This window comes from Lynx rufus, unplaced genomic scaffold (genome assembly GCF_022079265.1).
Source record: "Lynx rufus isolate CCGP_SWC_20201006 ecotype Redwood Valley unplaced genomic scaffold, mLynRuf1.p SCAF_4, whole genome shotgun sequence".
Lineage (NCBI taxonomy): Eukaryota > Metazoa > Chordata > Mammalia > Carnivora > Felidae > Lynx > Lynx rufus.
The window spans coordinates 10,362,391-10,387,869 of NW_025814856.1; the positions used below are offsets into that span (position 1 = coordinate 10,362,391).

The window sequence follows — 25,479 nt, forward strand, 5'->3', positions numbered from 1 at the left end:
CCCACGTCTGGTGACTTCTGGACCCTGCCCCAGGCAACTTTGGTCTTGGCAGATTTTTAATCTGTCATCTTTCACTGCAGTCAACTATAAACGTGAGCATCAGAGCTTCTCTGAGTTCCACGAGTCCTTCTAGCAAATCATTGAACCTTCAGGTCTCGGGGACCCCCGACACGGAGGTCATACACATTGTTTTATTATGATAAATGGCAGTTATCCCTTACTTCCTTCAATTCCACCACTCCTTGAGAAAATAAAGGGCATGAGCTGACCCCTCCGCTTGTCGGACCCGAAGCTCACTGCCCTCCACGAGTTCTCTGCATGCGCCCAGAGAGAAATGGAGGCCTCGGACACCCTTTGGTTCCTGCTCCTTTATCTTAGTTTCCACCAAACAAGCCGGACAGAACACGTGTGTTCAGCGCACAGTCATTCGGGCAAGTGGGTCTTCCCTAGGACCCCCCCGCCCCAGCCCCGTTCCCTCCTCTATGGGCAGCAGGGCTGGGGTCCCCTCACATGGCACTCTCATTGCCTCCCCGGCCCCTGGACGCCCCCTTCTCTTGTGCCATGAGCGACTTGTAGGGCTTCCCCAGGCTGGGGAGGGTGAGCTCGGCTTCTTGCAGCTCCAGCTCCCGCTGAGACAAATGCTCAATGACGGCCGCTCCAATAGAGTCCCCCAGAACATTGGTCATTGTGCGAAGCCGGTCACTGGGGAGGGGAGGGGAGGGGAGGGGAGAGAGAAGCCACAGTTAGTCGAAGTTTCAAGAGTTCATGGAAAAGCGGGTGTAGCAGGGTCGGGGGGGGGTCCCTTGTGCTGGGAGTTGGGGCTCACGTCCCCTCCACAACCACATAACCTCAGGCAGGTCCCTCCCCTTCAGTGTCCTCAGTTTCCCCTCCTACCAAACACGGGTTGGATCAATGCTGATGTGCTCACGTTTGATCTCAGCAATGCAATTCTCTCTTTTTAAGGACATAAACATCTGATGGAGAAAATGAGAGGCTGTGGGCTGAACGGCATACAGGAGGAGGACGGGAACCACCATGAGTAAATCAGCTCACCAAAGTGAACTACGTGTAACCAGGGAAAGATGCCAAAGCTTCCCCGGCAAGATTGGAGGCTGTCTAAATGGGACTCGGGTCCGGCACGGAGCTCCCAAATGGGGATGAAAGTCCAGAGTTTTTTGGGTTTTTTTTTTTTTAATGTAAACCTCCCGTGTTTCAAAGTTGAGAATTAAAAACAAACACACAAAAAACACTGGCAAGCCAGCTCTGTCCCACAGATCGCCTTCTTGTGACTTCTACATAAAGCAGGGGCTTTTCAGGCTGAGAGCTAAAGCCCCCATTGCTCCTCTCCTCCCTGTCCTACTTCCCCAAGGTTAACTCTGGAATTTGGGAACCGCGGGCCACGGCCCAGAGTGTGCTCCACGGCTTCCCTTCTGCTCTCAAGTTCTAGAACTCTGTGTCCTTGCTGGACCGAGGGCCCACGGGTTGGGGGTCTCACGGGGAACGCGGGTGGGGAGTGAGGGTTGAGGAGCGAGAGCACCAGGGTCTGAAGGGACTCACAGGAACCAGTCCACCGCTATGATCAGCGTGATGTCTTCAGTGGGCAGGCCCACCGATGTGAGCACAATGACCATGGTGACCAGACCCGCCTGGGGGATGCCAGCAGCCCCAACGCTGGCTGCTGTCGCCGTGATACTGCACATGGAAAGAGAACACGGGGGGGGCAGGAGGAGGGAAGGGGAAGATGAGGCGGACAGTGAGAAAGGACACCATGGAAGGGGAGAGGTGGTTCCCCGGGACATCTTAAATTAAGTTCCTGAAAACGAAAAGCAGCCTTCAATAAATGTATTCTTTCAACTCATACTTACGGAGCCTATGCTACAAGCTAGAGGCCTAGTAGAAATTCCCATGGAAGAAAACCCCTGCCCAAACAGAGCTCACATTCTGGGGGGGGAGGCAGGCAACGAGCAAGATGAGTACTTAACATATATACTAAGGCAGATGGCGCTATGGAGGAACAGGTCTATGAGGGTCCAGTCTACAAGGGTCCAGTCTACGAGGGTCCAGACCATACGATTTTAAACTGAACATTCAGGGAACACTTCCCTGAAAGTGTGACCCCGAAGCAAAGACCGAAAGGAGGTGATAATGTTTGCTGTTGTATTTATAATGACCGCGTTGGAACCTCTGGGTGACGAGGCCCAGGAATCCATCGTAAGAGCCTCGTGTCATTAGGTTGCACCAGGCCATACTTTGGAAAATCCTGGGCAAAGGGATGTCCCACAACAGCATGGGAAAGGAAATGGGGACTAAAACATGACGCCAGCTCCTGACAAGCTCAGTTGGCCTGGGTGACTGGGCTCATCCCACATCCCCCCGCTCCAACATTCAAAGCCTCCCCTGACCTCAAGCTGAGCCCCCTCCCACCCCCACCCCTAGCCAAGCTAACGACTTCTGAGGTCTCACCTGCTGGCACAGCCCACCCAAGACCACCTCACCTGATAGTTGTGATCTGGCCCAGGTTGAGCTCATAGTTGTTGACTTGGGCGATGAAGATGGCGGCCAGGGCCTCGTACAGGGCGGTCCCGTCCATGTTGACGGTGGCCCCCACAGGCAGCACAAACCTGGTGATGCGTCGGTCCACACCCAGGCCCTCCTCCAGGCAGCGGAAGGTGATGGGCAGCGTTGCAGAGCTAGGGGAGAGAGCCCAGGAGACTGAGAACAGGGGGTGGCAGGGTGGGGGCCGGGGCCGCAACGAGTCGAAAGAAGAGAGTCTGCTGAGAACACTAAGAGCCCAGATGGGAGCCAGAGCGAGGAGAGGCTGGCAGGCGCATAACATTTCAGAGACTGATAACTGCACAGGGAAGAGGGATTCCTCATGTTGCCAGAAGCACACAGCAATGGCAGTCCCCTAGGGTGAAGGTCTCTGGACCCGCTTAAAGCCAATAGCTTAAGGCTGATTACTAGGCACGTGTTTGTGTCACTGGTGCACTTTCCACTTCCAGGAAGGAGGGGATTAACGGTCTGCTGGCCTCCCACCCACACCCTCAAGGTTGAGAGAGAAGTATTACAGGGACCCCTAGTCCCCCACTCCTGTAGTTCACGGGGCACCCCAGCTACGCTAACCCTCCTTGCCTCTCTCCCACCGCCCCTCAGGGGAGGAAGGGGGGCCTAACTGATGGCGGAGTTTAGCTGAAGGAGTGGCCGTCTCATTTGGGAGTCCGTCTGTCCACAAAACACGTGCTCTGCCTGGTCAACCTGATACCACGCAGTGAGAAGCCTGGACCCACAGAGAAGGCCTTTGGGGATCCAGCCCTGTGACGACCAGGTTGAGTTTAATTCTGGGCTGTGATGGCACCCATCCTATTGGCCACAGACCAAATCTCCAGGCAGCATTGCGAGCAATAAAAATGGTACCATTCTTCCAGCTGGTTGGCCCTTGTGACACTTCTCAAACTATTTTGAATTTAGATGGTGGGGAAAAGGGAAGTTCTTTACTAACCCCCTAAAACCACAAGAAAAGGACAAGGAGGCCAAGAGAGCTCCCAGCCACCACCCCGAGGGGAAATGAAACTCTCTGAGCCAGAAAAACGACCGAGAACATGGAGCCCGCGGGAAGCCTGGGCTTAACCTCGAGACTGGCAGCTAGTTCTCCTCCACACACAACAGAGAAATAGACAAGGAGGAAAAGAGGTCAGGAGAGCCAGTGCGGGGTCAGAGATCAGCACTGAGGTGTTGGTCGACCTGGAGACCTTCCGGAGCCGCTGACATTACCGCACAGCGCAGACGAGGCTCGGTAGGGGGTGAAGGAGGGCAGGACTCGTAGGAGAGCAGGTGGACAACAGCGAACCTCGGAAAAGCACCAGGGGTGGGGGATTAGGCCGTACCTGGAAGACGTGCCCATGGCAGTGATGAGGGCCTGCAGCACGCCCCCAATGAAGGGGAAGGGGTTCCGGTGGGTGATGAGGAAGTAGATGAGGGGCAGGACACCACCAGCATGGAGGAACAAGCCCACGATGACGGTCAGGGTGTACATGCCCAGCTGACCCCCCAGGACGGCCATGTCTTCCATCTCGAGGATCTTCCCAGCAATCAGGAACAGGATGCCCACGGGTGCATACCTAGGCCAAGCCAGAGGCCTGTCAGAGCTCCCTCATGACTCCCCCTAAGGCTCCGAGCTGGCATTCCCAAGGCTTTGCCCATATAAGCCCCTGGGGCCAGGCAGTGCCCATGGCCCAGCACCCTACTCCACCCCAACCTTCCCCACACACTCACAAACAGGGAAGGGCCCCACAGGCACAGTCCACTTCCTCTTCCTACTCACCCAGAACTCATGCCCACTACAGTGGGGAAAGGCTCCTACAACTCCATGCGATACAATCTTATGAGGTCTCTCTTACCTCCATTCCCATTCAAGTCCCTCCCCAAAGAATCACCGCCCTTGGGACTCTCTCTCTAGACGTGGCCCAGACGGTCCCTATCGCTGGCCTTTGAATGCCCCTTATTCACCGCCTCCAACTCTTTTTGCGCTAAGTGGGTAACCTCTAGGCCCCTACTGCCTTTTCTGTAAGTGCATACTCCCACTCACTCACCAGCCCTGAGCTATTGCACCTGAATTTCCCATGGGCATCTCAAACCACGTGTCTTGTCAAATCATCTACTTATTCAACCTGTCTCCTGAGCACCCGCTCTGCTCCAGTCACAAGGTCCCTGCCCCTGTGGCACCCACATCCTGATGGGGAAACAGGCGGGACACATAGAAACGCCTAATTTAAAACTTCGGAGGGCGACCGCCGCAAAACAGAGCCCCTGAGTGGGGCTGTGGAAACATGCGTGGTCAAGGAGGGGCTTCTCGAGAGATGCTGACATTCACGCAGAGGCCCGAGTGATGAGGAGGGACACATCCACCCGCGCGGGAAGCATTGCAGGCACAGTGCAAAGACCCTGAGATTAGCATGAGCTGGAAGAAGTAAAGGAGTGGAGAGCAGACCGGTGCGGCTAGAGCAGCGAGTGAAAGAGAGGAGACAGAAGTGAGTTCATCGGGGGCTCACCTGTCCCCCCCCAGCTGGGCTCAGCTAGGCTCAGGGTGACAGCCGATGTGAAGGTGCAGAGTTGTCTCCCAGCCTAGACCTACCTCTGTGTCTGCTCATGAACGCCCTTCCCAACCTCCCCATCTTCGTCCTTCCTCCTGATCCCCCAACAAAGTTCCTCACCTTCCGGTCAACTGCACAGGGCTTCTTTCCTTCTACCCTCAGCCACCCAGTACATCAGGATATTTGACCCAAACCTGCCAACGACACCACTTTAGATTTATGGTTTCCAAAACTCAGTCTCGTTGGTCTTATTCATCCTTGACAAGCTCACCATCCACTGCTTTTCCAAGCTTTCACCTTGGCCTCTAGCCCCCTACACAGCTTTCTAGTTATTGGGGATGATGTACAAAATCTTCTCCAGTTTGGGACCAGACAGTCTTGTCCACATCTTTTTTTTTTTTTTAAGTTTATTTTTGAGAGAGACAGAGAGAACAGGGGAGGGGCAGAGAGAGGGAGAAAAAATTCCAAGCAGGCTCCACGCTGTCAGCACAGAGCCCGACGCGGGACTGGAACCCACAAACTGTGAGATCACGACCTGAGTTGAAACCAAGAGTTGGACACTCAACCAGCTGAGCCACCCAGGCGCCCTGGTCTTGTTAACATCTTTCATGGCCACTCCCAACTCACCTTGTGCTCCCACCTCCCTGAACTCCCTGCCATTCTCCAGACAATTCAGGTCCTTGCAGGCTTTGCGTGTTCTCTCATCTCCACTTGAAGGGCCTCTTCCCCCTCCCTGTCCTATTGGATTCCCACTTACCTTTCAAGACCCAACTAAGAAGTGACCTTTTCTATGATTCCCTCCTCGGCTTCCCAAGCAGAGTCCACTACCTATCTGTCCACTGGCTATTCACTTCTCCACGTTCTCAACACCTTTTAAATGTCCCTTTACTCTAGAACCTTCCGCCTTGAATCACATTTATCTAGTATGTGGCTGTCTCCTCCAAGACTTCATGACTGAATTCAACGGATCTCCGTATTCCAGAGTTCAAGACCGAGTTAGCCTGGGAAATGTCTGCTGAATGAGTGAAGGAATTGGTGAAGGAACAGACACATGTAAAGAATGAATGAATGCGTGCATGTATCGATTAAGGAATAATTAGCAAGGGGCTAAATGAGTTAGAAAAGGAGCAAATGAGACACAAACGAAGGGGTGAGTGAATGAATGAGGGTGTTAAGCGAAGAGGTGAATGAATGCAGGGAATATGTGAGCCAGTCAATGGGAGGATAGCAAATGCAGAGATGAATGAGCAGGCCAAAGAATGAGCTCGAATGAATCGATGGTGCAGTGAGTCAATAAATGAACAAATCAATCAATGGTTTCATTAATGTGAAGATGAGTCCATGAGTGAATTTATAAGTGAACACATGAATGAGTCAATTCACCAATACGTATATAAATGATCTGGGTCAAAAAGCCCCAATGGCCCCTTGAGCATCTGCCCCACCACCGGACTTCCCAGCCCCAGCTCCACCCTTCCCGCGGGCCGTCACCTGCCCACACTGTCACAGCCCAGCACTCACCAGATAATGATGCCCACCATCCTCATAATAGCCTCATTGAGGCTGTCGAAGAAATCCCGCAGGACTCGGCCCTTGTGTTTCATGCCACCGATGACCAGCCCAAAGGCCACAGAGAAGACCACGAGGCCCAGGGCATTGATGCCATTGGCTGAGCCAGGCACAGGCACAGTCTCCTCGAAGCTCAGCACCTCCTGTAGGGTGCCCAAGGCCCATGTGACATTTTCCAGGAGGCTGGTTCCGTTGTCCATCGAGGATGGGGGAGGCACGGCGGTGCCCAGCTCAGATCCATTCTCTGTCCTCACTATGGTCCTAGTTACCAACCTCGTGCTGTACTGCGTCTTGAACTGAAATATGGAGAGATCGGGGCCAAAATCGATGCATCAGAACCTCCTGGAGAAATTTACCGGGAACACCAATTCCTGGTTGCCACACCCTGGAGAATCTTATTCAGTGGATCTGAGTGAGTAAACGAAGTACTTGACCAACGCGTAGAAGAATGAGTGAAGCAACACATGAATGGAGGAGTGAACAACCAACGCGTAGATTCCGCATTTTTCAAAGCTCCCTGCTCCAACAGATTAGAAGGCCTCTCTCCTCAACCATCTATGGTGAGACACATTGGTTCCTCCTCCAGAACCATCCCCAGGAAGCTCATGGCCTAAGAGCTGGTCATCCCACCAATGGGAGGTACATTCTATCTCCCAGACTCTTCCAAAAGCCCCTGCCCATTGCTCTGTCAGACCCTTCTTCCCATCCCTCACTCAGGGACCATTCACTCAGCAGCGAGCCCCCTACCACCACTCCCACCCTCCAAACCTCCTTGAGCAAACTGTGTACTTCCTCCTGACCTGTTTGAAGCAGGCCTCCACAAGGTTGGGTGGAAACATATTTCTGCAGAAAAACATCAGAGGAAGGGAGGTAGTTAGCAGCAGCACCAACAATAATAATGGCAGTCAACATGTGAATGCTTACTCTAGGCCAGGTACTGAGCTAAGTGACCTGTATGATCTAAACCCTACAACCTCTAGAAGTGTCCCTTCTAGCACTATTGATGTCCCCATTTTATGCACAAAGAAACCAAAACCACAGAGACTTTATGGAAGGTGCCCAAAGCCACACAGCTCCTGAGAGGTACAGATGGACCTCAAATCCAGGTCTCTCCAAGCCCTTCAGTGGGGAGGAGAAATCCCCTACCGAGCCACCTTGGGGATTTCAACTCACACACACGTACCAGTGATGCCTCAAAAAACCCAGACAACGTGTGCGTTTCCCCCAAGTCAGGGACCAGGGAAGAACCATGGTGAGCCTTGATTCTGGCTGTCAAAATCTTGCCTCTCTAAGAGAATCATTCATCCCCCGATGGAGCTTGGGAACACCAGCCACCACCTGTTCTGAGCCTGTCTCAACATGCAGCTCTAGCCTCCGGAGCCTAAGGGCCAAAAGGTCATACCCTAGAAGTCACTGACTCTCAGAGCATTTGTGCAATGCTCCAGGGCAGAAAGCAGGTACCAAGAGACTAGGTTCAACTTGGGTGTTGCATTTCCAGGCTGAATCAGCCTGTTCCCTAGTCTCTCCTTGAGCACACTTTGTTGCATCTAGGCTTAGAGTGCCCATCAAAATTAGAAAGGACGTCACCTGACCAGGTCCATGAAGGCATCAGCTGTGGGGATGGTCTCAATGCGGCCCTCGCGGTGCAGCCCCTCCTTGGAGCCCTTCCCAGGGTGGATGATGGTGACCATGAGGATGCCAATGAAGACAGCAATGACCGTGGTCACCATGTAGTATACAGCTGCCCGCATCCCCATCCGGCCTGTTGCCTTGTTATCCAGGGATGCCATACCTAGAGGACAGGGGGTACCGCCCTGAGCAGCCCCGTCCACACCCCACCACCCACTCGCCCATCCATCAGCTCTACTCTCCTCATACCACCAGCTCAACAAGCATCCCACCAGGCATCTCCTTCTTCTGGGTCCCACGCCAGCACCCACCCCACCATCCTTCGACCCACTCATCTTTCTTCAACCCCCATTCCGTTTTCCGTGTATACCTTCCACCCCGTCCTTTATCCCAAACACCACATCACCAACCCTCCCTTTTCAACCCCCACCCGGGCCTCCATTCATCCCTATGTTGTACCACGACTTCATTGTCATCCCACTCTTCATTCTGCTATTGACCCCAAGATCGTACCTCCCCCTCCAACTCACCTCACTGTAAACTACTTCCGAGAGATACATCTTTTGGTGCCCCATCCAAATGCCCTTTACCAGACTAATGCACCTGTCCTTCAGCTGCTGCGTCTGTTGGCTGCTAACAGTTCATGCTGCCCCCCCCTCTTGAGAGCTGCCCTCAGCAGAACAAAAGCTGCCTTGCCCAGAAACACCCCATGGAAGGTCTCAGGCCAAAGGCTGCCTGGAACTGGGATTCAAAGGGCCAGCCCCTTTGACTCAGGCGGGGGCAGAGGTGAGAAGAACAATCCTGTAGCATTACTCCTGTTCCACAGCTACCCATGGGATAGGGTTGGGAGGCCAACCTTCTTCTGAACCCACATCTCTGCTGAGAGTCTTTCCCTGCCTCATCTTGCTTCCTTCACTTGCTCGTAGGTCTCTCTTGAATGCCATCCCTTGCCCAATCGCTTGTGCAAAGATCCCCATCTTAGGCTCTGCTTCTGGGAAACCCAGCCCAAGAAAGCATTCTTCATGCCAACCTTCATGCCAATCAAGTCTGGAGGTTGGCAATCAACCACTTAGGTTTGTTTTTGCAAATAAAGTTTTATTGGAGCACAACCATGCCCACTTGATTACATAGGAGTCCGCGGCTGCTCCCATATTACCTTAACAGAACTGGGTAGTTATGACAGAGATCATACGCACCCCACCCCCCATGCTGAAAATGTTCACTCTCTGGCCCTTTCCAAAAGAATTCGCTGGCTTCTGCACAGCCCATCCATATTTCTACCCCATCCCCCACCCACCATCCTGTCCCCTCCATCTCAAACACCTTTACCCGCATCCCACCCCTTGGCCATCCGAGCTGTACTCTCTTCCCTGGCTGCCCCCCTGAATGATGCTAAGCCCCTGGCGGGCTGGTATTCTACCTCCACGGAGAAGTCCGGTAAAGTTACTAAGTGGCATAGGTCACACTGGGTCTGGAACCTGAGTCTGGCGAAGATCCGGGCTCTGGCCCAAGAACTCGGGGCTAGGTGCCGGCTTCGCGTTCCAGGTCCTGAGGTAGGGAGGTGATCTCATGCCTGGGGTAGCTTTGGCTCCAGGTTCGAGCTGGGATTGTCGGATGGGTCTTAGAAGCCACCACTGGCCTGGGCTCTCTCACCTGTGACCAGGCTGGAGACAATGAGCGGCAGCACCAGCATCTGCAGCATCCTCATGAGAAGCTCTCCGGGGAAAGAGAAGTACTTGATCTGCCGGTAGGTAAGCTGGTACGGGCGCAGGGCAAAGGCCAGGCTGACCCCTAGGACCGAAAGAGGGGCTCTGTGGAGTGGTTTGGGTCACTCAGCCCCATCTGTGTGAATGTGTCCTTATGGGGGCGGGGGGAACGCAGTGGGCGGCGCGATGCGCTCGCGTGGGTGACAACCGGTAGGTGGAGTGAAGATGTGTGCGGGCAGGAGATTTCCCCGGGGACCCCGCCCCCGCCGGACCCCGCCCCCCCCCAGCCGGCTCACCGATGACCACCGCGCTGACGGTCAGCAGGATGAAGGCGTTCCGGCGTAGGAAGCGCAGCACGTGCTCACGGGTCATGGTCTGCAGGCGCAGGCGCGTGCGCAGCGCCCTCTGCTGCAGACTTTCTTGCAGCCGCTGCAGCCAGCCCACCCGGCCCAGCCGCTGGCCACTCTCCCGCAGGAACAGGCTGTTCCCGTGGCTGCTCATCGTCTATCTGCCGGGGCCGCAGGGGCCTTCCAGTGAGGGGCAGGACAGAGGGCGGCTGTAGGGAGAGGGGAAAGGGTGGAAGAAACCGGCGAGGGGCTCAGAGAGAATCCAGGCACCAGCGGAGGGCGGACGTCCACCTGCTGGGACGCGCCCATCCTGAGACACCTGAGAACACCGCCTGGGGCTCCAGGGTTACACCCCGGGGAGAAAGAGGTCCAGATCTCCTGAATCGCTCCCGGACGTGGTTGGGGAGAGGCGGGGTGGGAGATCACAATGTAATGGAGGTTTCTGCCACTCCCTGGCTCCAGAACCCTCCTTATTTCACACCATCAGGAGGAGGTGGGGGCTGCCCCAGCTCACAAACCAAACTAAAGAGCCTTTGCTGAGCACCACGTGCATGCAGAGCCCTAGACAAGGCCCCTGGGGTTAGCCCCCCAAATTAATGTGGTTTCGTGTCTGGCCTGGAGGTGCAGACAAGTGGACCATCCACAATGACAAAATCATCAGGAGCCTGGCAAAAGTCAGTGCCCGACAAATGCAACTGGTCTGCATGAGTGTTCAGGTGAAGAAAGGAGCTGGAGGTGCGGTTCCTTAGGGAGGAAATGGTGACCTTGTCCCCAGGGGCTCTTCAGGACTCATCTTTGAAGGGGAATGTGATGTTCAGAGTTCTCTCGGGGGTGCCAGGCACTATTCCCAAAACCAGACTTTTGCGTCTTCTCTGTATCTGACCACTTCCCTATAACCTTATTTGCTTACTGAAATAAATATATGTCAAACGGAAGCTTTAGATCATTGAAATGCAAATTGTATTTTAATACACATTAAATGAAGTGCATACAAAAATAAAAACCTGTCGATCCTCTTACCTACTAAATACAAGTTTAAGGCAGCTTGGAAACGTGACTCTTGTGGGCCAGAGGAACTTTTGCTTTTGTGGACTTCTTCCTCCATTAAAAAAAAGTAAAGTATTAAGTTGTATTTTACAACTGAATTGTTATAAAGGTGAATATAGTGGTTGCACAACACTGAGAATGTCCGAGATGCCCCTGATGCCTCTTTAAAATGGTTGGGTTTCTGTTCTGTGAATTTCACCGAACATTATACTTTAAAATATTTTCTTTTAGGGGCGCCTGGGTGGTTCAGTCGGTTAAGCGTCCGACTTCGGCTCAGGTCACGATCTCACAGTTTGTGAGTTCAAGCCCCACGTCCAGCTCTGTGCTGACGGCTCAGAGCCTGGAGCCTGCTTCGGATTCTGTGTCTCCCTCCCTCTCTGACCCTCCCCTGCTAACAGTGTCTCTTTCTGTCTCTCAACAATAAATACATGTTAAAAAAATTTTTTTTAATATTTTCTTTTACTAAGTGCAGTTCTTGGAGCACCTGGGTGGCTCAGTCAGTTAGGTGTCCGACTTCAGCTTAGGTCATGATCTCACAGTCCATGGGTTCGAGCCCCAAGTCAGGCTCTGTGCTGACAGCTCAGAGCCTGGAGCCTGCTTCGGATTCTGTGCCTCCCTCTCTCTCTGCCCCTCCCCTGCTCACACTCTCTTTCTCTCTCTCCCTCTCTGTCTCAAAAATAAATAAAACATATTTTTATTTAAAAAAAAATAAGTAGGGGTGTCTGGGTGGCTCAGTCGGTTGAGCGTCCAACTTAGGCTCAGGTCATGATCTCCCGGTTTGAGTTCGAGCCCCGAGTCGGGCTCTGTGCCGGCAGCTCGGAGCCTGGAACCTGTTCCGGATTCTGTGTCTTCCTCTCTCTCTGCCCCTCCCTCACTCACACTCTGTCTCTGTCTCTCTCAAAAACAAATAAACATTAAAAAAATTTTTAATAAAAAATAAAATAAATAAATAGAAGCATAGTTCTTTCTTCTGATTTTAAAAAAAGTGAAAACATCTCTGTGGGTCCTAAAAGTATCATGAGCCCTGGGCACTGGACCTACTATTTAGGAACAACAGGCAGCCTGGCCTACAATGATCTCACAGGGGAAAAAAAAAAAGTGGCAGGTGCCCATATCCCAGGCATCCTGGGAATTCTGCTGTCCCTTTATATTCACTCCAGGGCAAAAGGCTGACCACCAGGGGTGGATGGCATTGCTGAGGCTCCCTTGGCTGCTGGCTCCCCTTTTGGTCTGGCCAGTGGGCAGGAGAATGGTGGTGGGAGGAGCATTTATTCTCCCTACCCCACCCCCGACACGCCCCTATTTGGCAGTGGCTGTGTTCCTCTGCCTCAAGCCACAGGTCCCATCAGACAATCCTTCATACCTGTAGGCCATTCGGACATCTTCTCTGAAAAAAAAATGCGTATTTAGTTCCTCTGTCCATGTTTTAGTCAGGTGGTTTTTGTTGCTGTTGTTATTGTTGAGTTGCATGAGCTCTTTACAGATTTAGGATGTTAGCCTCTTATCTGATACATGGTTTACAAAAAGTGTCTCCCATTCTGCACGTTGTCTTTCCATTCTGTTGTTTCTTTTGCTGCGAAGAAGGTTTTTAGTTTGATGTGGTCCCTCTTTATTTTGGCTTCCATTTATGCTTTTGGTGTTCTAGCCAAAACAATCATTGCCAAGACCAATGTCACAGGGCTTCTTCCCTACCTCGTCTTCTAGGTATCAGGTCTTATGTTTAAGTCTTGGGCCCATTTCAAGTTACTTTTTCTGAGGAGTATAAAATAGGGGACCAATTTCATGGTTCTGTACGTGTTTATCCAGTTTTCCCAGCACCTGTTGAAGAGACCATCCTTTTCCCCATTGGGTGTTCTTGGCTCCCTTGATGTGATAGAGGTGCTCTTGCTAATGCCAATCGTATCACAAGACACAAATGTATCAAAACAACATGGTACACACCTTACCCTTAGGCAATGTTATACATCAAATATGTTTCAACCAAAAAAGAAACACAATCCTTTGTTACAGCCAAGGCTCCCGCCCTGCTACCTCCCTGCCTCCCTCCTGATCCCTCCCCTCCCCCACTCTTGCTGGTCCCAGACTGCTACTACACCACCCTTACTGGTTTCCCTTCACTTTGCTCCCATCTTTGTAAATACTCCTTAAGTTAAACTCTTTCCAATTCTGCTTTTGGAGTGTGCTGTTTCCTGACAAATACAACAGATTGATCTGGCTCTTAGAAAAAACTCTCCAAGGGGCACCTGGGAGGCTCAGTTGATTAAGAGTACGACTCTTCATTTCAGCTCAGGGTCATGATCTCATGGTTCATGGGATCAAGCCCCGTGTCAGCGCTCTGTGCATATACTGCGGAGCCTGCCTGGGATTCTCTTTCTCCCTCTCTCTGCCCCTCCCTGGCTCATACACACTCGCTCTCACTCTTTAAAAAGGAGCCAGCCATGGGGCGCCTGGGTGGCGCAGTCGGTTAAGCGTCCGACTTCAGCCAGGTCATGATCTCGCGGTCCGGGAGTTCGAGCCCTGCGTCAGGCTCTGGGCTGATGGCTCAGAGCCTAGAGCCTGTTTCCGATTCTGTGTCTCCCTCTCTCTCTGCCCCTCCCCCGTTCATGCTCTGTCTTTCTCTGTCCCAAAAATAAATAAAAAACGTTGAAAAAAAAAATTTTTTTAAAGGAGCGAGCCGAAGGAAGACAGTCAATACTGTTCCTGTGCTGAACTCTGTGCACGTTTGGTTTGCCTGGTGTTACACCTGCCACTCTCTGAGGGATCGTGGCCTCCAACCCCTCCCCTTGGCTGCCCCCCAGTCTCAGTGCCAAAATCCACCCAGGATGGGCTGGGAGTCTCACAGATGTCAGTTCCTCTAGTAGGTAGACCCCTGGAGGGAGGGGGGGTTGGGGTGGGGTTGTTTGCTGCCTCTAGCTGTGCGGCTTCTTTTCCGGGGTTACTGTCTTCCTTGCCCTCCCCTGACCCACCCCCACCCCCCCATATCCAAAAGATGAGACAGCTGCCTCAACTTTCCAAGCCACGCTTCCTCCGGGTCCAGGCCCGCATTCTCAATGCCAGATCCCAGTTGGGGTCCTGCTCCAAATGGGTCCACCGCTTTGAAACCCCAGTGCTGCTTCTCACCTTGCTGTGAAAAAAATCCCAGACATGGGACCATAGAGTACACGGGAAACTCTTAATTCCTCTCTCTCTCTCTCTCTCTCATATGGTCCCAGTCACCAAGCAGTACTGCGAAACTGCCATGGGTCCCAAGGGAGTGCTCTGCTGAGATCCAAACCAGCCACAAAAGCCCCAGGGCTCATTTTGTCTCTTTCCTTCCTCTTCCCTACAAGAAGCAGCACAACACAAAGCAGGGATGGACATACCATCATCTGAGGGCCAAATCCGGCCCGCTGCTTGTATCTGTAAACAGCTTTCTTGGCACATGGCCATGCTCATTCCTGACATGCTGTCTACGGCCTACTTTCATGCTACAATGGCCGAGCTGGGGTGTTGGGACAGAGATCGCATGGACCGCAGTGCAATCTCTCGGGCCCTTTACTGACAAAATCCACCAGGCCCTGACCTAACAGAACCGCATACCTGAGCGCTTTGTCTCAAACCCCCCTCCACCTTGCTGGAACTGGTCACTTTCTGTGTGGCTTAGAGGGCTCTATTCGCACGAGGCTTACAACAGCACCTGGTGAGCGTGAAACAGACGTCAACCGGGGTCAATAAAAAAGCAGAAACCCAACAGCCAGGGGACAGACAGCCTGTCCAGTGTCTCCTGGTCCTAGGCATTCTTTTGACCCTGTTTCTTAGGTTTGCCACTGGGGAAGGGGCCCTTCTAGTGTCCCCAGTCTCCACAAGGGTTCCAGCATGGGTGTCCCACCCGGTTCCCCCAACCTCCAGACTCTCAGAGGTGACCGCATGTACTGGCCCCCCCTCCCTTGGATCCAAAGAAAGAAAGGAAGGGCCTCCCACATCCTAAAGCTGAAGCAAGCTTGGTTGGCGACCGTATGCTTCCTCTCCATTTTATCTCAACACTCTGCTAGCCAGAGCAGCGAGCGGGGGAAGGAAAGAGAAAAGTCACATACATCACATATCACACACGCATCCAAACACACAGCCTCACACGCCTTTGTGTGCAACTGACACATATACAACCGCACAGACACGCGGTCACACACGCACACACACACCTGTTCAGGCACACAAGCCCACACGACGCCTTCAGAAATGCAACTCCACTCATGCCGCGTCCATCACACAATCCCTGCACACACAAACACATGCACACACATCCATGCACAGCGTCAGACATACGACCTCACACACGCCTTCAAGACCCCGCACAGTTCCCCTTCGTAAATAAAACTCCATACAGTGACGGCCATACAGTCCCTACGCGCGCGCGCGCGCACACACACACACACACACACACACGCACAACTTGGGGCTCCAGACACAAAACTTCAGACATTCAAATCCCTCCCCACATTTCAACACCCAGCCCACGCGCCTCTTTGGGCAGACAAGCCCACTCAGAAATTCAGGCTCCCACGCACGCACCACCACCACCGCCCCCACGCACCCTTCACACCCAGCACCCGCTCAGCGCAGCGGTGGCCGAAGTCTCAGCCACAACCCAAGTCTGCCCGGAGTTGGAGGCATACACGCCCGAGAAGAAAGGGAACCGAGCCCTGGAAATGGAGGAAGCATCAGGCACAGAGATGGACACCGGCCCGCGAGTTGAGGCCACGGGGGGGGGGGGGGAGGAGGGGCGATGGGCACCGAGCCCTCGGGTGACTGAGGTGGTAGGAAACTCACCAAGGCGACCAGAGGAGCGGCGGCGACCACGCTAAGGGGCAGGGAGCAGCCGAGACAAAGGCGGCCGAGAGGTGGCAAGGGGGACGCGGGGCGCCCCACCCGCCCGACCCCGGTGCGGGGCCGAGCCCGCCTCGGACCCCGCCCGCCCCTACCTCGGAGCCCCTGCCCCAGCGCGGCCGCGGGGCCCCCCACTCACCCGCGCCCGGAGCGGCGGGGGCGGCCTGCCCGCGCCTCGGCCTGCGCGCTGCTCCCGGATGCAGGTGCCGGAGCCCGGCGAAGCGCCCGGCCCGAGCAGCGGGGACCCGCCAGGGATGGCGCAACGCTTGGCGCGGGGACCGGACGGCGGAGGCACCGGCAGGGAGCCGGGACGCGCTGTGCGGCGGGTGGGAGCCGGGCTGGCCCTGCGCTCACGTGGGTGCGGGGGCGCGGGGCGGCCGGGGGAGGGGGCGGGATCCCCTCCGGGATGCCCCCCGCCTCCCCCGCGCCGAGCCCAGGCTCTGCCACCGCGCGCCGGAGGAAGGGGCAGGGCGCGGGTGGGGAGGGAGGAGGGGAGAGAGGGAGGGAGGCGGGGTGGGGGGGTGGGGATCCTGGGGTGGGCGGGGTGGGTGGCCTCTCGCGCGTCCCGCCCCCGCCCCGCGCCTCCGAGCCCCCGCCTCCCGCGCCTCCGCGGCCCTCCTGAGGCCTGAAAGTCCCTGGAGGGCTAGGGGACCCGCCCGCCACCGCTGGGCCCGGTGCCCGCAGCCGCCACGTGAGCTCCGCCGCCCCGCGCGTCTCCCTTCGGGTGCACAGCCCGGCCTTGGCCTCTGGGCCGCTGTGCGCCCTTGGGCTGACCCCTCTCCCTCTCTGAGCCTAGCCTTATTTAAACAGCGGAGATGACTCCGCCGACCCCGCAGAAAATTAAAAACTGAGAAAAATCCAAGCGCGCGGGTGTGGACAGGCTTCGTGCAGCGTGAGGCCTCGCGCGAATGGGAGATCACTAATTCCTGTGCTCTTGTAATTAATATTATCCTTTGCCGTCCCTAGAATCCGTACCCGGCGAGCCCGGTCCTGCGTTTCTTCTCAAATGACCCGGCACTGGTCGCTTCCAGCACCTCCCGTCTGTCCTGACAGCTAACTGCCATTTTCCAGAGGTGAGGGCGCAGCCCCGCACCTGTGATAAAAATCAGTATGTGGTTGTTGTTGTTACCGAACAATTGTTGATCCGGACGTGCTAGTGTGGGCGGTCTCTTTTGCTCATAGTCTCCGCACGATGAGGTAGATGTCACTGCCCCCATTGGAAGAGAGGACAGGCGCTCAGAGAGGTTGGGTAACTCGCCCAAAGTCACCCAGGCAGGGAGCAGCCACCTCAACCTACTGCCTGGACTCCCCTCCTTGACACTGTCCCCACAGGGACGTGGCTCTCAAACTTAACTGTACCTTAGAATCCCCAAGTGGCACCCTAGACCAATCACATCAGTGTCCTCGGGCCTGAGACTCAGGCATCAGCGTATTTTAATGCTCCCCGAGTGACCTCAACGTGCGGCTAAGGTCCAGACCCTGCCCTAGATGTCGGGTTCTCCTGGACCACACAAACACCTGTCGCCCCCCTCCCCCCCACCGAAACCTCCCCACTCCCTCTTTTCCCACACCGGCTGTGCACCCTGGTTGTGCGTCCCTCTCTGAGCCCGAGCCTAGAGCTCCTGGCTCTTGGAGTCATTCACTCCACAAATATTTAGTGCGTGTCCCCTGTGAGCTAAGCTGCACTAGAAGCTGGAGATTGAGCAGGGAAGAAGACAGACCCCTCCTTGCTCTTTTACACAAAATAATAAGTAAGTAAAATGAAATGATTGGGTCTCAGAACCCCTTTACACTTTTTTAAAATATTTATTTTTGAGAGAGAGACAGAGACAGAGCACAAGCAAGGGAGGAGCAGAGAGAGAGGGAGACACAGAATTGGAAGCAGGCTCCAGGCTCTGAGCCGACAGCACAAAGCCCGACGCGGGGCCCGAACCCACCAACCAGGAGTTCATGACCTCGAACCCACCAACCAGGAGTTCATGACCTGAGCCCAGGTCAGACGCTTAACTGACTGAGCCACCCAGGTGCCCCTACGCTTTCTAACAATTGGAGTGGCCCCTCCAAAACCCAAAACCCCAGGATAATCGTGATTTTAAGAAATCAAATTCCCATAGAGAGGTTCCTAGGATATACTGGGCTAGTACTCGTCTAAACTGGCAAGCCATCAAACACAAGGGAAGTCTGAGAAACTATCACAGCAAAGAGTAGCCTAATATAATGGGAGATCCCACAGGGGGTCCCAGAACAGAAAAAGGACATTAGGGAAAAAACTGAGGTGATCTCAACCGAGTGTGGACTTTAGTAATGATGTGTCAGTATTGGCTGCTTAATTGAAACAAACGTATTGTACTAATGGAAGAGAGGGGAAGTTATTGGGGGGAATATGGCAACTCCCTGTAACATCTCTTCAGTTTTTCTGTAGATGTAAAACTATTCTAAGAAATTGTGTCTGTTGATGAAAAAGATCATGGGAGACTCTGCAAGCTTTCATCCATGTAGATGATACGTATCGATCTTTATTGAATTCGAAGTCAAGCCGGAGAAAGCTTTGGGGCACCTGGGTGGCTCAGTGGGTTAAGCGTCCGACTTCGGCTCAGGTCATGATCTCCCGGTCCGTGAGTTCAAGCCCCGTTTCAGGCTCTGTGTTGACAGCTCAGAGCCTGGAGCCTGCTTCAGATTCTCTCTCTCTCTCTCTCTCTCTCTCTCTCTCTCTCTCCCCCCCTCTCAAAAATAAATAAACATTAAAAATTAAAAAAAAAAAAAAGAAAGTGGGATTCTCATACAGTTGATCCTTATTATGTGAGGATTCCATATTGGTGAGCTCACTCACCCAAACTTATGTGTAACCCCCAAATCAATATTTGTGGCACTTTTGCGGCCCTTGGCAAACGTAGAGCGATGCAAAGGTTGGGCTGGCTGGGGTGCGTGTTCCCTGCTGATGCTGAACAAGGCTATGCTCTGCCTACTCATTTGAGACGTTCCGCTGTAAAAGACATCCCTCTCACGGTCTAGTTAGTGCCATGTTTTTCACTTTGGGTGCTTTTTGTTGATTTGACTGTTTAAAATGGCCTCTGGCATGAGGCTGGGCGCCGTCCAAGGTCGGTTAGCAAGAGAAGTCTGTGTTGTGCCTCATGAGAAAATACGTGTGCTCGATGAGTTTTACTCAGACAGGAGTTGCAGGGCTGTTGGTTGTGAATTCAATGTTAATGAATCAACAATTTATATTGCATAAGGTGTCTTTTTTTTTCAACGTTTATTTATTTATTTTTGGGACAGAGAGAGACAGAGCATGAACGGAGGAGGGGCAGAGAGAGAGGGAGACACAGAATCGGAAACAGGCTCCAGGCTCCGAGCCATCAGCCCAGAGCCCAACGTGGGGCTCGAACTCCCGGACCGCGAGATCGTGACCTGGCTGAAGTCGGACGCTTAACCGACTGCGCCACCCAGGCGCCCCAAGGTGTCTTTTTTTTTAAAGTTTATTTATTTTTGAGAGAGAGAGAGAGCATGAGACAGTGCGGTAGAGAGGGAGACAGAGAGAATCCCAAGCAGGCTCCACGCTGTCAGCACAGAGGCCAACACGGGGCTCCAACTCACAAACCTTGAGATCACGACCTGAGCCAAAACCGAGAGTTCAGAACCTTAACCGGCTGAGCCACCCAGGTGCCCCCATAAGGTGTCTTTAAACAGAAACACACATAAAACAGAGTGAAGTATTGGTTGGTTGATGATTGGTTGTAAAAAATGTTGTAACCAGAGGCTCCGGTCAAGATCTCAAGGTTCGTGAGTTCAAGCCCTGTGCTGGCAGCTCGGAGCCTGGAACCTGCTTCAGATTCTGTGTCTCCCTCTCTCTCTCTCTCTCTCTGTCCCTCCCCCACTTTGTGCTCTCTCTCTCTCTGTCTCAAAAAGAAATAAAAATATTTTTTAAAATAATGATAATAATAAATAAAAAATAAAGAAATGAGCTCTCGAGGCATGAAAAGGCACAGAGGAAACTTAAAAGCGTATTACTGAGAGAAGCCCATCTGAATAGGCTACATGTTGTGTGATCCCAACTATATGATGTGCTGGGAAAAGGCAAAACCAGAGAGCCAGGGAAAGGATCTGTGTTTGGCAGGGGTTGGGGAAGGGGAGGGAAGAGTAAGGGGAGCACAGAGGAGCGAAATTACTCCGTCTGAGACTGTAAGGATGGGTACATGTCATTCTACATTTGTCCAAACCCACAGAATGCACAACACCAAGGGTGATCCTTAATGCGAACTGTGGACTCTGGGTGAGGACGTTGTGTCTGTGCAGGCCCATCAGTTGTAGCGAGTGATCCGCTCTGGTCGGGACGTTGATGGTGGTCAAGGCTGCGCCTGGGGGGGGCGGGGCAGGGGCATCTGAGAAACCACTGTACCTTCTGCTCTACGTGGCTGTGAACCTAAAACGGTTCTTTAAGACAAAAGTCTTAAAAAAAAAAAAACACTCCATTAAAATCAAGAAAAAACTGAACTCTAGAGTTGAGGCCGAATGAAACACACAATTTTTATTGCTTCATCGAGGACACACTACAGGAAAACTGGCTTTTGGTGTTTGAGCCGTGAGTGTGGTGGTGAAGAATATGAGGTCTCTGCACAGCGTGGGGTCGCCAGCTTGATTCCCTCGAAGGTGCTAGCGGCTGTTTTACTCACCATTGCTTTCGAACCGTGAGAGCACAGGCTAGGCCAACACAGGGCTGGGGGGAGTGGGGAGTGGCCGCTGATGGGCGCTGATGTCCTTTGGGGGGATGAAAATGTCCTGGAACTGGATAGGATAAAGATAATGGCCGCACGACATTGTGAATGTGCAAAGGGCCACTCAATCGTACTCTTTGAAATGCTGAATTGTATGTTGCATGAATTTTTGTTTAATTTGTTTAATGTTTTTATTTATTTTTGAGACAGAGAGAAACACAGCATGAGCAGGGGAGGGGCAGAGAGAGAGGGAGACACAGAATCCGAAGCAGGCTCCAGGCTCTGAGCTGTCAGCACTGAGCCCGACACGGGGCTTGAACTCATAGACCGTGAGATCATGACCTGAGCCGAAGTCAGATACTTAAACGACTGAACCACCCAGGCGCCCCCTATGTTGTACGAAGTTTATGCTGTTCCACCTCAATAGAAAGAATAGTGGTACCAAAACCCCAGTATTTAAGATAAATAACATTTCAACACAACATTTTTAAAAACCCAAGTGAATGCAAAATGCACCATGAACGAAATAGCAACTTTCCAAATAGAGACAGGATCAGAATTCCTGATTTTTACTCCTTCTCGGGCCCCCATATGGCTTGGCTCAACACTCTTACAGATGCTGTCTTTTTTTACATTTGCTCACTATGGATTTTTGCACTAATTTTGGTGGGGGGAGAGATGGGGGTGAATTGTCGACATTGGAATATTATTTATCCTTTTTATAGGAGAATATCTTTACTACCTCTGAATGGATAAAGATAACATAACTACTGCCCAAAGAATAACACACAAAGAAAAAAAGAAACCTGATATATTTTGCTGTGTTGAAATTTAGGTAAACACAGAGTCACTATCTACCTCACTGCTCTCTTCGTTTCTTTTTTTAAAACAATTTTATTGAGATACACTTGACACGTAAAAAGCTGAATGTGTTTAAAGTATACAACTCGATGAGCTTGGGAATAAGTATACAGCCCTGAAGCCATCACCGCCGTTAAGGCCATAAACATATCCGTCACCTCTCAAAGCTAATATTCCAATGATCTTCCAATAATAACATCCCAACACCATTTCTCTTAACCACAGAGTTTGGGCACTCCTGTAGATTTCACACCCGCAACAAACGTCTCTCCCAGTCCTCACCCTGGCCCTGAGATGACTCTTATTTTCTCAACGAGGGAAAGGCTCCTGGCTCCCTTTTATAGATGTAAAAGGGGCTCAACGAGGTTAAGTCACAGCCCACATTGTTAAGACGTGGCGGGGTCAGAGGGTGAGCTCACCCCAGGTCCACTCTGACCACCGGCTCCAGCTCTGGTTCTACAGGGTGAGGGGGGCAGGCCAGCCGGTGGAGCATTCCCAGGCTGTCCCAGATGACTGCCCGGCTGTCGGGTGGGGCCTGTGCAGGGGATGAGCCAAGAAGAGCCTGAGAGGGAGGAATCGAGGCTAATTCCTCTGTGGGAAGCGCTCCCTATTAATTAATTAGGGCAGAGCTGGCCTGCGGCATCCCCGCAGCCCCCAGAGTCATTAAGGAAGAGGGGGTCTCATTATCAGCTGGCAGCTTCCCCATCATTCCCAGGGCCCCGGGGGGAGCCAAGGAAAAGGGAGAGGAAGGTCAGGTCCTCCTTCTCCGAAACCCACCCTTGTTACCACCAGAGTGGCCTGATATGCAAACCCCGAGCAGAATTACAGTGGGGGAAAGAAGAAGAAAGACAGGAGGGAATGAGTTTTCTTCCCCCCTCCCAATTAAGTCTGCATTTATGTTGGGATGAGATCTTCAGAATAGGTAAATCCAGAAAGACCAAAAACAGATTAGTGGTTGCCTGCGGCTGGGCGGAGGGGCGATGGAAAGTGACAGCTAAGGTGTGCACGATTTTCTTTTTGGGGAGAGGGGAATGTTCTGGAGGTAGATAGCGGTGGTGGTTGCACCGCATGGTGAATGAACTCAATACCAGTGAACTGTGACTTTGCAGTGGTTACAAGGGCTATGCAATGTATACATGTATCAAATCAGCACGTTGTACACGTTACACTTACACAAAGTTACGTGTCAATTATATCTCAGTAAAGCTGGGAAAATGGCTGCAGGGGATGTTATGTGTCGTTTACAATGAAAAAATTGAGTCTCTCATAAGTATGGAGAACAAACTGAGGGTTACTGGAGGGGTTGGGGGGGGATGGGCTAAATGGGGAAGGGGCACTAAGGAATCTACTCCTGAAATCATTGTTGCACTCACTGTATGCTAACTAATTTGGATGTAAATTTAAAAAAATTAAAAATAAAATTAAAAAAAAAAAATTGAGTCTCAGGGCGCCAGAGCGGCTCAGTCGGTGAAGCTGCCGACTTCGGCTCAGGTCATGATCTCGCGGTGCGTGGGTTCGAGCCCCGCGTCGGGCTCTGTGCCGACAGCTCAGAGCCTGGAGCGTGCTTCAGATTCTGTGTCTGCTTCTCTCTCTGCCCCTCCCTGCTCATGCTCTGTCTCTCTCAGTCTCTCAAAAATAAATAAATGTTAAAAAACATTTTTTTTTAAATCGAGCCTCCTTCTGGCTCATGAATATTTATTCAACATATATGAACATCTGCTTGGTGCCCAGCATTGCACTGGGCAGGAAAGCACGGCCCTGTCCTCAGAGCTCCGCCTGATTGACAAACGGCCCCGGAGAACTTCCTTATGACCTCCTGAGACACTCTCTACCCTACCCTTGTTCTGTGTCCTAGGACATTGACCGTCATGGATCACACCAACAGGCTCCCTTGCTCTCTGGCTTCTGGTTGGGTTTAGGCAAAGGGAGACCTTACAGGAGGTGAGACCGATAGAGAAGCATGAGGCCAGGGTACCTTTCCCCATACGCACACCGCAGATGGCTGTGCCCCTGGACTGCAGCCCTCCAGTCCTGGGAGGTGGCCCTCTCCAGGCCCTGGCACTAAGTGCTCCCTCCTCCCTCTGTTTCTGCACAGGCATCACTGGCTCCAGGCTACTGCACCCTCCTTGTGGTTTCCTTACCCGCTCCCCACCACACGATCACCGAACTGTCACCACACCGCCCAGTTTGAGGATGCATCTACTTCCTGCTGAGACTTCCTGCGAGAAAGCCGTTTGGGGAAAACCCTAGCAAACTATATAGGCACGGATCAATAAGTCCTGGGGATGTAAGGCACAGCAGAATGATCTTAGACATCAATACTGTATTATCAACTTTGAACTTGCTGAGAGTCTAGACCCTAATTGTTCCTACCACACACACACACACACACACACACACACACACGAAATGGTAAGTATGTGACATGATAGAGGCGTTGGCGAATGCAAGCACAAGCATATTGCAATATATAAATGTATCAAATTGATTTGTCTGCCTGGGCATTCCAAGAGTCCCAGTGCCTGAATCCCAAATAGCACTCAACCTTATATACACTATGTTTTTTTCCTATACGTACACACCCATGATAAAGTTTAATTTGTAGGTCAGGCCCATTAAGAGATTAACAAGCGGGGCGCCTGGGTGGCTCCGTTGGTTGAGCGACCGACTTCAGCTCAGGTCACGATCTCACAGCTTGTGAGTTCGAGCCCCGCATCGGGCTCTGTGCTGATGGCTCGGAGCCTGGAGCCTGCTTCCGATTCTGTGTCTTCCTCTCTCTCTGCCCCTAAGCCACTCGCATTCTGTCTCCATCTCTCTCAAAAACAAATAAACATTGAAAAAAAAACAGATTAACAAGAACTAACATAAAATGAAACAATTATAACAATGTGCTGCAATAATGTTTGTGTGAATATGCTTGCTCTCTCTGCCCCGCCCTCAAGACATCTCAGTATACTGTATCCACCCTTCCTCTTGCGTTGATGCCAGATGATAAAACTCATACGTGATAACGTGAAGTGAGGCGAAATGACGCGGGCGCGTGACACAGCCTTGGGCACTTCTGACCGTATGTCACAAGGAGGGCCATCTGCTTCCAGGGCTCAGCTGACTGAGCGTAAGCGAAACCGTGGGAAGCGAGGCCGCAGGAAAGCGGGGACCAGCGTATGTGTCCACTGCGTCTCCATGAAAACGAATTAATAAAATTGGCCATCACCACTCAAGAAACATAAGATATAAAGAAGCAGGCTGTGAGGAGTTAGACTGCAGTAGCAGAAGTGGGAAAAGCTGGGAACACAGGAAAAGCAGCAGCACCGAAGGAAAGAGAGAGAGGAGGAACGGAGAGCAGAAACTTTAAAGACTGTTCTTTAATGATCACAGTAATGCGTGCTCGTTGTGGAAAACTCTCTGTAATGCAGAAAACATAGAATCCTAATCCTATCCCTCATGACCATGATAAGGCTGGGTTGCTTTCCAGGTGGGGATATTTTGCCTACTTCCGGGTTTGGGGGGGCGGGGGAGGGGGAGGCAGGAAGGAATGGGAGCTAGTATTTAATGGGGACAGAGTTCCAGTTTGTAAAATGAGAGCGTTCTGGACATGGATGGCGGTGATGGCCGCACAACAGTGTGAATGGACTTAAGGCCACTAAATCATGCA

At 52.5% G+C, this 25,479-nt stretch overlaps 1 protein-coding gene across 2 annotated transcripts; it reads right to left on the reverse strand.

Moving 5' to 3' along the window:
• Nucleotides 1–353: 353 nt before the first annotated feature.
• On the reverse strand, nt 354–10,545 carry SLC1A6 (solute carrier family 1 member 6). 2 transcript variants are annotated; one of them, XM_047095871.1, is made up of 9 exons: nt 10,291–10,545; nt 9,942–10,079; nt 8,247–8,451; nt 7,460–7,502; nt 6,612–6,955; nt 3,885–4,118; nt 2,496–2,690; nt 1,558–1,692; nt 354–702 (listed from the first exon to the last, which is right to left on the reverse strand). In XM_047095871.1, the coding sequence occupies exons 1-9, from the start codon at nt 10,493–10,495 to the stop codon at nt 507–509; spliced, it is 1,695 nt and encodes a 564-aa protein (XP_046951827.1). In that variant the 5' UTR covers nt 10,496–10,545; the 3' UTR covers nt 354–506. The 2 variants fall into 2 exon arrangements, with proteins under 2 accessions (XP_046951827.1, XP_046951828.1); XM_047095872.1 differs by lacking the exons at nt 354–702; nt 1,558–1,692; nt 2,496–2,690; nt 3,885–4,118; nt 8,247–8,451 and having other exon boundaries at nt 6,925–6,955.
• Between the last annotated feature and the right edge of the window lie 14,934 nt (nt 10,546–25,479).

What these genes read in the sequence shown, in the direction of transcription:
- SLC1A6 (XM_047095871.1), bottom strand. Translation starts at nt 10,495, where the DNA reads ATGAGCAGCCACGGGAACAGCCTGTTCCTGCGGGAGAGTGGCCAGCGG. An exon ending in TGTCTCCAGCCTGGTCACAG is followed by an intron (nt 8,452 to 9,941) that starts GTGAGAGAGCCC and finishes CCTGTCCTCTAG; the next exon opens with GTATGGCATCCCTGGATAAC. An exon ending in GCCATGGGCACGTCTTCCAG is followed by an intron (nt 2,691 to 3,884) that starts GTACGGCCTAAT and finishes TCTCTCCCCTAG; the next exon opens with CTCTGCAACGCTGCCCATCA.